Genomic DNA, 15,397 nt, shown 5'->3' with positions numbered 1-15,397 from the left:
GCCTCTGGCACTCTCTTGTGTTGAGCCAAAGACTGCCACCCAGGTCTTACCCGCCCTAGCACTGCCCTGTCACCACCCTGGGAGAATCACAGCTGAGTTGAAACCTATGCTCCACTCTGCCCTTCCGAGATTTGAGGCTCAGGAACCAGAGCTTAGCTCACCCTGGAGAAAAGGGAAGGTTTTCTCAGGGTTGTCCTAAAGCTTCCCAGGCCTTGGGTTCTAACTCAAAGCACAGGCAGGGCCTGGACCCCTGTACAGGTAAGGAAAACTGCCCCGTGACCCCTCCTCAGCAGGCTGACTCACACTGCTTCCTCCACTGCCTTTCCATTAAAATGTCAACAACTTTCCGGTAATGCTAGTGCCTCAGACACTGGCTGCTCTGCTGTGCTCTGGAGGAGCCCTGTGTGGTCACACACCCCACCTCCACCAACACACATGGCAGCACGTGTCTGGCCCTGGTCCAGATAGGGGAGGCGGCTGGTCCAAGCGCATAGAGCAAATCAGGGCAGTGCACAAGGTTCTGCCCCTTTCCAGAGCTCCTGCTGCTGCTGCACCACCAGGCTCCTTCTCCCCGGCTCTCCCAGAGCTGGTTAAAAAAACCCCAAAACATCCCACATAATGGTATTGATTGCATAAAGTGTATCAAAAAATTCCCACTTATCAGAAGAATTTCAAATAAAAAGTGAAAGCTTTCCCTCCATCCCATCTTCAATCTCATTTCCAGAGGTAGCTGCTGTTAACTAAAGGGTGACAATCCTTCCAGACTTTTGTCTATGTCTTAATCTATGTAACTGCATCCATTTTTTTTTCCCCAGAAAGTGGACCATCGGTAATTTACTTTTTTTCTGGTATACATCTTTTAAGCAGCTGCACCACACTTCATAGCGTGGGGTTTTCACTACCTCTATTCCCTAGTCATGTTTCTTCTGAGGGGCATTTAGGCTGTTAGCAGTTTCACAGTATTTCCAACAAGGCAGCAGAGAACATCTTGGCTTTAATATCCTGTGGCCTTCTGATAGTATTTCTGACAGGTAAATTCCTCTAAGTGGGAGTGCTCGGTTAATTCTGAACTGTCTACCAAATTACTGTACCAAGTTGTGCCAATCAACATGGCTAGAGCAGTGCTGAACTTGCCCTTCCCCCTCAATGATACCACAGGAAGCAGCCAAGGTCACTCATGCAGATATGTGCAGATGGGCCACTGCAGATATTCCCATCTTCCTCTCTTCTTTCTTTCCCCTCCCAACCTTCCTGGGTAGATTTTGTTGTTTCAGTATGAAGGTCAAAGCCATGTTCTCAGGCATAAGGGAAAAGCAAGAAACTGAACCAATGGAAATCTACCTCCAGAAATATTCCCTTCACTCTGACATTCCTCAACCCACTTTTCTGTCCTTAGTCTGACTCTAACCCTATTCCCACCTGACCCCACCTGCTGATTCACCCATAGGCAAAGGGAATAACAGACACAGGGCCACTAGAGAAAAATCTGTTACCCACGTGGGCTGGGAGAAGGACCCTTGGGCACAGCGCTCATCCATGGGGCAGATGTGGGCCCCGGTTTGCTTCTGGAAACATTTTTAGAAAGTGATAATTGCACAAAATGCAAAATCAAGTAATAAAACAGATCAGTTTCTTGCCCCATTCCCTGCTTTCTTTGGTATTTACCTCCACGCATCTAAATGGTATGCTTATACTTCTATTCTTCCATCTTTCAGCTCAAAACATTTTCAAGTGGCTTCTTTCTTCCTATGGAACATGAATACTTAGATTACCCCCATCCAAACACACACTTTGGGTTTTCTTGACTTTATAGTTGCTTCATTTGATGATGGTTTTAGAAACTGAACACATTCAATATATATAATTATTAGAGAATTATATATAATTATACGTATATAACTCTCTGATAAAGCTAAAATATCCTCTTGATATATTAATATATCAGTTTCAGTTTGTTTGTTTTTTCCGTTTCTCGCGGAGCCTTTCATCCTCTTGCTCTCACCTAGACAGCCGTCCAAAGATGAACCTGACCTTTCCTTTCCCATCACTCTGGAAAATGCCCCCTCCCCACTCCCGCTTTTTTTTCATTTGAAACAAGAGTCTCTCTGTCGCCCAGGCTGGAGTGCAGCGGCACAACCTTGGCTCACTGCAGCTTCCGACTCCTGGTTTCAAATGATTCTTCTGCCTCAGCATCCCAAGTAGCTGGGATTATAGGCATATGCCACCACACTCGGCTAATTTTTTTTGTATTTTTAGTAGAGACGGGTTTTGCAACGTTGGCTAGGCTGGTCTCAAACCCCTGGCCTCAAGTGATCCACCCACCTCAGGCTCCCAAAGTGCTGGGATTACAGGCATGAGCCACAGTGCCTGGCCTGCAAATCCCCTTTGTCTCTTTCCTTGGTGTCCTGTTTCCTAGATCCTACATCTTCCTCTTTTAAAAGAAAATGTATTGTGGAAAATATAAAATTTGCCATTGTAACCATTTTTTTAAGTGTGCAATTTAGTGTCATTAAGTATATTCATGTTGTACAAACATCTCCATTATCTATTTTTTAATTAATAAAAAATCTGTTTTTCTCACCCCAAACAGAAACTCTGAAACTATTTTTTTTTTAATTTTTTTTAAAATTAAAGATGGGGTTTCACCATGATGGCCAGGCTGGTCTTAAACTCCTGACTTCAGGTGATCCACCCACCTCGGCCTCCCAAAGTGCTAGGATTACAGGCATGAGCCACCACGCCAAGCCAAAACTCTGAAACTATTAAGCAATGACTCCACATTTCCCCTGCCCCATCCCTGATAACCTCTAATCTAGTTTCTGTCTCTCTGAATTTGCCTATTTTGGGTATTTCATATATGTGGAGTATTTGTTCTTACGTGTCTCCTTTATTTGATTTAGCATGTTTTCAAGGTTCATCAGGTGTAGCAAGTATCAGAACTTTATTCTTTTTGACGGAATTAAGATTCCACAGAATGGATAGACCACATTTTGTTTTCTGTTGATGACGACATGGTTGTTTCCATCTTTTGGTTGCTGTGAATAATGCTGCAATGAGCACTGGCATACATGTATCTGTTTTCAGATCTTTTGGGTATATACCTAGGAGTGGAATTGCTGAGTCATATGACAATTCTATGCTTAATTTTTTTTTTTTTTTTTTTTTTTTGAGACAGAGTTTCGCTCTTGTTACTCAGGCTGGAGTGCAATGGCGCGATCTCGGCTCACCACAACCTCCGCCTCCTGGGTTCAGGCAATTCTCCTGCCTCAGCCTCCCGAGTAGCTGGGATTACAGGCACACGCCACCATGCCCAGCTAATTTTTTTGTATTTTTAGTAGAGACAGGGTTTCACCATGTTGACCAGGATGATCTCGATCTCTTGACCTCGTGATCCGCCCGCCTCAGCCTCCCAAAGTGCTGGGATTACAGGCGTGAGCCACTGTGCACGGCCCCTATGCTTAACTTTTTAAGGAACCACCAAACTCTTTCTCAGCCTACATGATGCTTTGAACACCAAACTCTCTTCCTTAACAGCTGTACCATTTTACGTCTCCACTAGCAATATAAAGGGGTTCCAATTTCTCCACAACCTCACCATTTTACTTTCATTTAAAAAAAAATTATAACCATCTGGCCGGGCGTGGTGGCTCACATCTGTAATCTTAGCATTTTGGGAGGCAGAGGCAGGTGGATCATGAGGTTGAAAGATCAAGACTGTGCTCACTTCGGCAGCACACATACTAAAAAAGATCAAGATCATTCTAGCCAACATGGTGTAATGGTCTCTACTAAAAATACAAAAATTAGCTAGGCATGGTGGCGCATGCCTGTAGTCCCAGCTACTCGGGAGGCTAAGGCAGGAAAATCACTTGAACCTGGGAGGCGGAGGTTACAGTGAGCTGAAATCGTGACACTGCACTCCAGCCTCGCAACAGAGTGAGACTCTGTCTCAAAAAAAAAAAAAAAAAAAAAAGATAATCATCATAATGAGTATAAAGTGGTGTCTGGGCCAGGCATGGTGGCTCACACCTGTAATACCAGCACTTTGGGAGGCTGAGGAGGATGGATCACCTGAGGTCAGGTGTTCAAGACCAGCCTGGCCAACATAGTGAAATCCTGTCTCTACTGAAAATACAAAAAATTAGCCAGGTACCGTGATGCATGCCTGTAGTTCCATCTACTTGGGAGGCTGAGGCAGGAGAATTACTTGAACCTGGGAGGCAGAGGTTGCGGTGAGCTGAGATTGCACCACTGCACTCTAGCCTGGGCAATGGAGAGGGATTTTGACTCAAGATAAAGAAATAAATAGATAGATATCTCATTGTGGCTTTAATTTTTATTTCCCTAAGGCCTAATGATGTTGAGCAACTTTTCATGGGTTCACTGGCCACTTGCATATATATTTTTGGACAAATATCTGTTCAAGTGGTTTGCCCATTTTAACTGGGCTTTTTGTCACTCAGTTTTAGGAGTTCTTTATGTATTTTAAGATACCAAACCCTTACGAAATTTGCAAATGTTTTCTCCCATTCTGTAGGTGCTCTGCACATTCTTGATAATGTCCTTTGATGTGCAAAAGTCTTAATTTTGATGAAGTTCAATTTATTTTTCTTTTGTTGCTTGTGTTTTTGGTGTCATAACTAAGAATTCATTGCCAATTTCAAGGTCATAAAGATATAACTCTATATTATTCTTCTCAGGGTTTTATATTTTATAGTTTTAGTTGTTTTTTTTAAATTTCTTTTTTTTCTTTCCTTGCAAGGTACCTCTGCATATAGTTTTAGTTCTTATATTTAGGTCATCAATCCACTTTGAGTTAATTCTTGAATATGGGGTGAGCCGGGTATCCAACTTCATTCTTTTGTACATAGAAATCCAGTTGCCCTAGACTCTTTGTTGAAGAAACTGTTCTTTCCCCATTTAATGGATTTGGCATTCTTATTGAAAATCAATTGGTTATAAATGTATAGATTTATTTCTGGACTTGCAATTCTATCCTATTGGTCTACTTGTCCTTATGCCAGTACACACTGTTTTGATTACTATGACTCTGCATTGAGTTTTGAAATTGGTTTGTTCTGGCTGGGTGTGGTGGCCCACACCTATAATTCTAGCACTTTGGGAGGCCAAGATGGGAGGATCACCTGAGGTCAGGAGTTCGAGACCAGCCTGGCCAACATGGCAAAACCGTTTCTACTAAAAATACAAAAATTAGCTAGGCATGGTGGTAGGTGCCTGTAAACCCAGCTACTCTGGAGGCTGAGGCAGGAGAATCGCTTGAACCCAGGAAGCAGAGGTTGCAGTGAGCCAAGATTGCACCATTGCACTCCAGTCTGGGAAACAAGAGCAAAACTCTGTCTCAAAAAAAAAAAAAAAGAAGAAAGAAATTGGTTTGTTCTCCAACTTTGTTATACTTTATCAAGATGGAGCTAAGGCCCCATGCAATCCCATTGGAATTTAAGGATCTGTCTTTCCATTTCTGCAAGAAAAAATAATCAGCTGGGATTTTGATAGGGATTGTATTGACTATATGTCTCTTTGGGTAATATTAACATCTTAACAATATTAAGTCTTCCTACCCATGAACACAGATCTCTTTCCATTTAGTTAGGTGTTCTTAAATTTCTTTCAGCAATGTTTTGTTGTTTTCAGTATAGAAGTCCTTTCTTAAGTTTGTTTTTGATTGACAAAATTTGTTTTCCCGGTTCTATTAGAATTTCTATTAATCATATATAGGGCCTCCAACTAGTCCCCTGATATTTTCTTTTTCCCATTTCTCTTTCTTTTTTTTTTTTTTTTTTTTTTTTTGAGGCAAGAGTCTTGCTCTGTCACCCAGGCTGGTCTCAAACTCCTAACCTCATGATCTGCCCACCTTGCCCTCCCAAAGTGCTGGGATTACAGGCATGAGTCACTGTGCCCGGCCTTTTTCTTTTTATTCTACCTTCTGGGAAATGTCTTCAACTTTATCTTTTGACCTTTGCATTGAATTTTTATCTCTGCAATCCCATTCTAAATGTCCGAAAGCCCTTTCTTGTTTCTTTTCCTTTTATTGCAGGCATGGCTGGTAGAAGATTAGCTTCTGACAAGTGGAAGCATCAAGTCTTCCACTGTAATAGGAAAGAAAGAGAGGATGAATGTGGGTGGGAGGAGACATGCAGATGAGATGGCAGGAAGGTGAAGGTGTTTCTTCTAATGACTTCTACTTTCTCTGTGACATAGATGGTGAGGATTATCTGTCAAGACAATGGAGAAGACAATGGGGTAGGAGGTTTGAGAATCATGAAAAGGGACATCAGAGCTAAAGCCCCCAAACCCCAGGTGCTTCCTGGGTAGCCCTGAGGGTTGACTTCACATTGAAGCCATGGACCACCAGTCTATCATGGCACTAGTCTCAGTCAGGTAAGTTTCCAGCTGTGGTGTGGAGAAGATGCACTCTTGGACAGCTCCATGGTTGGAGCTTCTAGTCAAGTGATCTGGAACAGCAGTAGGGCAAAGGAATTAAGGATACTGACAAGTGTTTGACACTCAAACACTTTAAGGAAGGAAAGGTGCCCCTTTCCCACCTGCTCGCAGTCTCTGGGAAGCTTAACAAAATCTGTTAAAAAACTGTTCAGGTTGACATTTCCCCATTTGAAGGTCTGATGTTTTCATTTTTTTTTTTTTTTTTGAGACGGAGTTTCACTCTTGTTACCCAGGCTGGAGTGCAATGGCGCGATCTCGGCTCACCGCAACCTCCGCCTCCTGGGTTCAGGCAATTCTCCTGCCTCAGCCTCCTGAGTAGCTGGGATTACAGGCACGCGCCACCATGCCCAGCTAATTTTTTTGTATTAGTAGAGACGGTCACAATGTTGACCAGGATGGTCTTGATCTCTTGACCTCGTGATCCACCCGCCTCGGCCTCCCAAAGTGCTGGGATTACAGGCTTGAGCCACCGCGCCCGGCCCTGTTTTCATTTTTTATTTGAGCACCAGGCTAGAGCACAGTAGTGCAATCACAGCTCACGGCAGCCTCAAACTCCCGGGCTCAGGCGATCCTACCACCTCAACCTCCTAAGTAGTTGGGACTACAGGCACGCACCACCATTAAAAATAATTATTATTTTTTATATAGACAGGATCTAGCTATGTTACCCAGGATGGGCTTGAACTCCTGACCTCAGGTGATCCTCCCTGCTTGGCCTCCCAAAGTGGCTTGAATTACAGGCGTGAACCACTGTGCCTGGCCTGATACTATTAATATTTTAAAAATTAGAGGTTTCATTGAATTTTCTGCCCTTGATCATTTATCAAATGTCAAGGACCAGGCCCTTTTTCACACTGAACCTTGGGAGTTCCCACTGTTTACACTTTCGATGTATTCGGATATACCTATTTATCTTTATCCTTTGTTTCTTACCTTAAAAACTACAAGGACCCCTAACTAACAACAAAGAGAACGCTTTAGTCTCTTCAGTAATGCCACTGCTGATAATCATTTTGTGTTTTCTGGATGTTTCATCATGAAAATAGAAACAGACGCTGGCTGCGTATCATCAGTTGTTCAAGTTTATTTATGTTGTTTTGATACACTGACAAATCACACCACATTTTGTTTGTAACTTTTTCTCCCTCAAGAGTCACCTTAGCTTCAGCCAGAAGATTCTCTTAAAGAACACACACACACGTGCACACACAAGAGGCAAGTATAAAAATGTAACCCCACCAAAGTGCATGTGAATGAAAGTGCAAAAAAGGCTTCATTTGCAAACTCTGAGATCATTTTCTCTGCTTCAGAAAATAAACAGAAAGGTCCTACCTGCCCTAGGCCTGGGCTGATCAGAGGCTAGGCGAGGCTGCCAGGGGCCAAAATGTAAGTGGCACCTGTTGCTAGGAGGGCAGAGGGCACCAGGAATCTCTGCCAGCTCCCTCCCCTCTCTGCGCTTCCAGGTCAAGGTGCAATGATACCATTTGGGGACAGAGTGGGGATAAAGGAGTAGTGGGCAGACAAGAGGCAGATTTCTTTCTACTTTTTAATAATTTGGTTTTTTTCCAAAGAGCTTGACAATAGTGCAGAAAGTGCTGAGGCCTCCAAGTTCAGAGGCCTGGGAGCCCTTTTCTCTAAGGCCCTTGGTCCATCTTGCTTTTACCACAGGTAAGCATTAGGTGCTTGGCAGATCCAATGGCAAAGGCCCTCCCAGCCCTCTCCTTAGAAGCTGTGAGGTCCTACAGCACTAGCCGTGAGTACTGGCTGCCTTCTCACGGCATAAAGTCAGTGAACACCTCTCATTTTTTAGAGGAACAGACTGAGGACAAGGAGCTGATGAGTTCTGCCACCATCCAGACAACCAAGACAAAAGCAAAGCTTAGACTTGTTCCTCTTGGCCAAGGGGGTACCAATGTCACCCTTGTAAACCCAACCTTCACTGTGTGGCAGGGCTTGCCTAGCTTCCTCCCAGGAAGGCTGTGCTCAAAACTGCCTCTAAGCAGCTGAATGGGAAGGAAAACCTGAAGCCCTGTGGGAGCTCAATATGGGAGCTGAATGGCTTCCTCAAAAAGCTGTCCAGCCCATGGGAGAGAGGGGCTCCTACTGGGTTGTGGTAGGAAATCAAGAGAGCTCTGGGTTTCCCACTTCTAAGGGAAAAGTAAAGCTTCATATTTTAATAATAGCCCTTGGCATTTTCCCAACACAGCCTCATATCTGCACCCTGTCAGACACTTCTGAGAGTGACACACACACACACACACACACACACACACACACATACACGTACGCATTACATGATTGAGAGAAGGGGTCTGGGGGAAGGCACCGGCCCCACACTCTGCAGGCCCACATCAGCACCTGGGCACAGGAGGTTGGCAGTGGCTCCTTGCCTCCATGTGGGGCTGGCTCCTGCCAGCGGCTCTCCCCCTTCCCACCCAGGCTGGGAGGCAGGTTTGGCAGTGACTCAGTAGAGGCTGGGTTCCTATGTGGACAGAGAAGTGGAGGTACCAGAGCCCCAGCAGGGACCCAGCTGGCAGTGCAAGACAGATGGAAAGCGGCAAGGAGGGCTTCAGGGACCTGGAGAATTCAGATAGAAGAGTTCACCTTCCTAACTCCCAACTTCAAGTAATCTTTGTAAGACTGCAAGAGCTAGTGGTAAATATTTAAGGGACAGGTCGAATGATGTCATGGGGATGTGTGCTACAGAGTGCTACATTCTCATGGCAGAAGGCCTGGCAGGCCTGGGCCATTACCTCATGGGCAATACCTTAGCTGAGGTCCAAGGCTGCAGAGAGGACACTGTTCCTAGCTTCGGGCACTACTATGCCTGTTGGAGCTGCCCCCCAGGCCAAAGACCCAAGATTGTCTAACAAATCCCTATGTTGGTCTCCTGACTTAGGCTACTGACCAGGCTGGGCTTAGTCCTCCCTAGACTTAACACAGGAAGGGTGTATGGGGAACAGCAGTGGAACCTCAACCTCTGTCATCTATAAAATAGGCTCTAGCCACCTGCTTATTTTGCTGGAACTTGGACTTGGCATGGGACACTAAAATGCCAACTGGTCCAGAACTGGGCAAGTTTAGGAAGGCATCTTGGCTCAGAATCTCCCACTTCTGGGCAAAAGAGAGAAAGGCAGCTAAGACTTTCAAAGGACCTTATGAAAACATGTTTCCAAGGTTCACATATCTCAGGGAGAAGAGCCAGTGGGGTCTGGCTAGGGGGACTGCCCAGGAAACAGAGCAGCAGAATGAGGGCAGCAAAACCAGCAGACAGAAAGGGAGGAGGTACCTCCATGAATAATACGTTTGTGGCAGGGTCACTTCTTTGCAGGAGGAAAGGAGCTAAGGAGAGAAAAGTACACAGAGACACCAAAAAGGGAAAGGGGCCTCAGACTGAAGGACTGCTGCTCTACTAGACTCTCCTCAACTGCTAAGAAGACGATCCTTTGGTAATAAAATAAAAGTCCGCTGGGGCTGCAGAGCTGCCACAGTCCAACTGACTCCATGAGCAAAGCCCCCACAAGTCGCACCCTCACCTCACCTGGCGAATGAGCTCCAGGACTTGGGGCTGGACGCCCACCCTCCCCAGGGCTCCTCAGCTCCCATGCACCCTCTAGGAAGGACCAGACCTGGTCAGATATAGGTGGAGCATGGGGACGGGTAGGGAGATGAGGAACTCAGGTTGGGAAGAAAGCATCAGCTGGAGAGGGAGGCCAAGCAGGGGCCGCAGGAGGGCCCAGCCCAGGGCCAGTCACTTTAAGGTGTCATCGGTGTTTTTGAACATGAGAATGGCGTTATAGATCTTCAAGGCTGGGCCCAGCTTGACGCTCATGATCTTCACAATGTCCGCCTGTGTCAGCAAAAGGAAGGCCTCGCCGTCAATCATCTGAGGGGTTGGGGAAGGGAGGTGGAAAGTGGAGAAGGTGGAAAGGGTCACGGGGCAGGGGTGAAGGAAAGGCAGGGGTGCGCATGGGGAGTCGGGAAGGGGAGTAGGAGTAAAGGATATGCGGGAGAAAGGGAAGTAGGAGAGAGGGGAAGAGATAGGACCGGGAGAAAGGAGAAGGGAGGAAGAAAGGAAAAAAGGAAGACAGCAATGGGACGGAGAAGGAAAGAAAGACAGCCACTGGTTTCCCTGTGTTCACACACGTGTTCTCTCTTTCTGCTAACTGGTCTGAGGTTTAGCATTTGTATTTGCAAAATGTCATTTGAGTCCTCACAGACAGTGGCTTTGAGAAACCTGCTGTTGTTGTCCCACATGACCTCATCGGCCAATCTTAGTGCTGCTAACAGCAAGACGAGCAGAAATTGTGTGCATTCTGACATGAGGCAGTATAAAGTACACAGTATCACCTAGGAGCTAGTCTTTCCAAAAGCAGAGGGGGCAGGAGGAGAGATAAGAGAGAGAGACAGAGAGAGAGAAACAGAGATGGTGACAGAAATTTAACCTAAGTCTAAATGAGCCTTTGGATCTAATTTTCAGTTCATGGGAAATACAAGGGATAGAGGAACAAGTTAAGTGACACCACAAGATAGCAACAAGACAAATCCAAAAAAAAAAAAAAAAAAAAGACCACCTTCTGAAAGACTTTTAAAAATGTCATTTAAAAAAGGGGAAAACAAGGAGAGGGGGCTCTTCTAGAATAGAAGATAATTAAGAGACATTAAAACCAAAACCAATTATATGGGTGTTGTTGGATTCTGGCTCAAAAACTGCAAAAAATATCCTGAGAACTGGGGAAATAGGAATGGAGACTGGGTATTGGATGATATAAAGGTGTTACTGGCAATTTGGTAGTGCGGTAACAGTATTGTGGTTATGTAAAGAAAGTCCTTAGTTTTTAGAGATGCAAGTTATGTCTTCAGGGGTGAAATTCCATGATGTCTAAAATTTACTTAAAATTACTTCATCCAAATATAGGCAAAGCAAAAATGGAAAATACTGGTAATTGTTAATTCTAGCAGCTAGGTATGTGGGTAGAGTCAAGGAAGGAAGTCAGTGGTAGAAGAGTGGATGGAATGAAGAGAGCTGGGAGGCAGGCTGTAGGAGTCAACAGACTGAGCTGGGAGACCCTGTTTTTGAGGAGATGCCATCTCTCCTATGCTCAGTCCTCAAGCATCATAGCAAAGAAAACATTTTTATGTTGTTTCTTATGTGCCAGGCGCTGCTCCTAAGCACCTTCCATGTATTAACTCAGTTAATCCTCACATAACCCTATGAAGCAATACCAGTATTACCCCCATTATACAGATGAGGAAACTGAGGCAGACAGGTTACAGAATTTGCCCAAGATACACCTAGCTTTTAAGTGCTGGCCTGTGTTCTTAACCACTGTGAGAGCTGGGTAGGAGTATCTATGGACATGACTCATGTAGCCCAGGGGGCTATGCCACCCAAGCCTGGCTTTGCCCTACAGTTCCACGTGAGCCCTCATCACACCTAGCTCCACTACAGACCCTTCCCCAATCACTGGGTGTCTTCTGCCTTGCTGCTCTGTTCCCTTCACCACCCCTGCCAGGCAGGTCTGCTCACTGTGAGCATGCTTCTCCCAGCAGTCAGAACTGCCCACTTCTGCGCTGTCCAGAGTTCGCTCAGTTCCACAAACTCCCCTGAATGGTACACAATTCTTCATTTGTCTTCCAGGAGCACCAGAGGGCTGCTTACCTGACATGGGCCAGGTACTCAGCAAATCCAGAAAGAATGAATGAAAGGATCTCTGAGGTGTGGTGACAACAGGACTGTATCTCAGAGAGGCTGGCAACCTTAGAGGTTAAATGGAGGCAGGACAGGGTGGGAGAATGAACCCCACACATCTCTCCCCACAGCAGCTCTGAGAAAACAGTTACTTGGTCCTTCTCTATTCACTAACCAAAGAGGCTCTGAAAACTGGCACTTCTGTTATTCCCCCTCCAAAGAAATGAAAAGTCTAAGAGCCAAACACCCAGATAAGATTAACTGCATTAAGCTTCCTTTCTAATGCTCTAAAACGACCCTTCAAGTGAAAAGGAGCTTCCCAGGTCTAAGACCAGGGTCTGGTGAATAAGCACATTTCCCCCTCTCTCAAGAAGTCTGCCATTCCATTCTCTCTCCAGGACCTCCTTGATGAGGACGTACTGGAGATACTGTTTGCCTGAGACACTGGGAGCTGTGAGGGAGAAGCCAAGTGGTCATCCCAGGAGGCAGCTCCCTTGGACCTGAGGAGCTCTCTTTGCTGACCCTCAGCAGTTGTATCTGTGCAGAAACATCCAGATTCAGATTCAGATACCCCATGCTGGTCTGGCTTTGGGGGGGTCCCTTTTTTTGTTTTTTGGATGGAGTCTTGCTATGTCACCCAGGTTGCAGTGCACTGGCCTGATCTTGGCTCACTGCAACCTTTGCCTCCTGGGTTCAAATGGCTCTTCTACCTCAGACTCCCAAGTAGCTGGGACCACAGGCATGTGCCACCATGCCTGGCTAATTTTTATATTTTTTGTAGAGACAGGGTTTCACCATGTTGGCCAGGCTGGTCTCGAATTCCTGATATCTAGGAATACAGATGTGAGCCACCGTGCCTGGCCTCTGGGGCTCCCTCCTGATGGTTCCACTGAATCACAGAGCCCGGCCAGGGAGATCTCGAAGTTCAGAATATGAAGGAAAGGAATCCCAGGCAGAGTTAAGTATGGATTCTTATAGGAGTTCATTTCTTTTTTATTTTATTGATACAGAGTCTTGCTCTGTGCCCAGGCAGGAATGCAGTGGCACAATCTTGGCTCACTGCAACCTCCGCCTCCCAGGTTCAAGCAATTCTCCTGCCTCAGCCTCCTGAGTAGCTGGACTGCAGGCATGCACCATCACACTTGGCTAATTTTTTTGTATTTTTACTAGAGACTGGGTTTTATCATGTTGGCCAGGCTGGTCTCGAGCTCCTGACCTCAAATAATCTGCGCATCTCAGTGTCCCAAATTGCTGGGATTACAGGCATGAACTACTGCCCTGGCCAGGGAGTTCAGTTTTTATCATTCAGAGACCCCACTGGTATATGGTTCTTTGTGTATTGTCTGAGATTTCTCACCCATGGTAAATGCCAAGGCCCAGGATCCAGGTTCTTCAAAGCAAAGACCAGAGTCTGTGGTCTGGCAGTTTGAGACTAGGCAAGGGGTCAATGGGATGACCTCAGAAAATCTAAGATGTTGTCTGTGTGCTGGTGGGTATGGGGAGTTTTGAGCTATATGATCAGGAAAAAGGTCATGTTCTGACCTTGGAGGTAGAGGAAATCAACAGAAAAATGGATAAAATAATCCATGCAATAATCTACCCTAAGCAATAGCCTGCAATGCTGTGGAGAGGTCCGGGGAATTTCCTAAAATTGAGGTAATCTGGATGGATCTTTAGAGAGCCACACATGGAATGTTTAACACAGGCCAAGCTAAAATCTAATCAGCACTTTCAAAACCTGACTGGGACTTCTATGCTTTCACAGCAGAAAGGTGTGCTCTACCGGGAGCCCAAGACAATGGGACACGTGGGAAGCAGGAAGCTGCCTGTGTCCATCCAGCTGCACTGTTAGCAGAGCCCATCGGCCCCTCTCTGTCCTCCCCTTCCTCTGTGCTCCCAGGATACCTGCACACGTCAAGGCCTGGGAGCACAGGGCCCTCACCACACTCCATCGGAGCAACAACTTACAATTCTATCTCCTCTACCATGAAGGGAACCTTAAGAGCAGGGACCTGTTCTCATCTGCTTCAGTATCACATCATCTTATACAGGGCTAGGCACAAAGTAGACATCAATAATTATTTGCTGATGAATAAGACAAATGCACAGTGGCTACAATAAAGATAATGAAGAGAGGGCTGGACAGACTACTCTTTTTTTTTTAATTTTATTTTTAACTACTCTGCACTTATTGGTAAGACATTTTGGACAGACTACTCTTAGGGCCGTCAGTACAGAATAACCATAAGACCATTTATGCACTCTGCTTTACTTCCTCGCTCATGAAGCAACCCTCTACTGGCTGGTCTGTGTCCCAGATGGAGACCATCTTGATGGGCATCCCTGAATGCTGAATCATCAGTTAAGCCAGAGAGAGCCCACTGCTGGAGCATCATCCTACCTGGATAAACTGATGACATGGGCCAGACCCTGGAGATGGTGATCCTCAACTCCCACAGAGATCCTGCTCCACTCCGAGACTCTATGTGATGCTGGCAGTCTATCAGTACACCTTCTCCCCTTTGACCAATAGTTTTCTATATCACAGACCATGTTGGACCAAGAGACATAGCAAATGTTCCAGGGAAACATAGCCCTTGTCCCAACAAGAGGAAAATGCAAAGCCAAGTATAGGCTGGAGGATAAAGGCTTGGGTGGCTCTGCAGCTGGCTGAACAACTACATTCGAAGAGTGCTGATTTATGACCTGTGGTCAACTGATAAAAAGGTCTCAAACGGGGTGCCACATGGTTCTGCTGTCTCATAAAATATGTGAAGACTTCGACAAAGACACAGAAGGCTTAGTCATCAAATGTGCAAGTTGTATGAGGTTGGAAAGCCTTATTAACATCATAGATGACAGAATCAAGATTTAAAACAACAAGGCTATGAAACCAACCAGGTAACATTTAATAGATAGATGTAAAGTTTTACATTATGTTAATTTTTTTTAAGCTGTAATATGATACTGAGAAAAATGTATGTTCTGTGGACCTGGGGTGGAGAATTCTATAAATGTTCACTAAGTTTACTTATTCCAGGTCTAAGTTCAAATCATAGATGTCCCTATTAATTTTCTATGTTGCTGATCCGTCAAATATTAACAATGTGGTGTCTAAATCTCCTGCTATTATTGTGCGGGAGTCCAGATCTCTTTATAAGTCACTAAGAACTTGTCTTATATATCTGGGTACTCCTGTATTGGGTGCATATATATCGATAATCATTAACTCCTGTTGTTGCA

At 45.3% G+C, this 15,397-nt stretch overlaps 1 protein-coding gene across 2 annotated transcripts in view; it reads right to left on the bottom strand.

Moving 5' to 3' along the window:
• Positions 1–5,773: 5,773 nt before the first annotated feature.
• Positions 5,774–15,397, bottom strand: part of L3MBTL1 (L3MBTL histone methyl-lysine binding protein 1) — a 46,433-nt gene continuing 36,809 nt past the window's right edge. The window contains exon 19 of one of the 2 annotated variants that reach the window (XM_064382452.1): positions 5,774–6,233. In XM_064382452.1, coding sequence (XP_064238522.1) covers positions 6,096–6,233 — 138 coding nt within the window. In that variant the 3' untranslated portion in view covers positions 5,774–6,095. Of the gene's footprint in view, positions 6,234–7,522; positions 10,349–15,397 lie in introns of those variants that run through there. The other variant, XM_064382453.1, reaches the window with a different exon arrangement.

Source organism: Aotus nancymaae, unplaced genomic scaffold (assembly GCF_030222135.1).
Source record: "Aotus nancymaae isolate 86718 unplaced genomic scaffold, 86718_ANA_hifiasm-v0.15.2.pri h1tg000029l, whole genome shotgun sequence".
In the NCBI taxonomy this organism is placed as follows: Eukaryota; Metazoa; Chordata; class Mammalia; order Primates; family Aotidae; genus Aotus; species Aotus nancymaae.
Note: the sequence above shows the minus strand (reverse complement) of the source record. Positions and strands in the feature narration are given on the sequence as shown.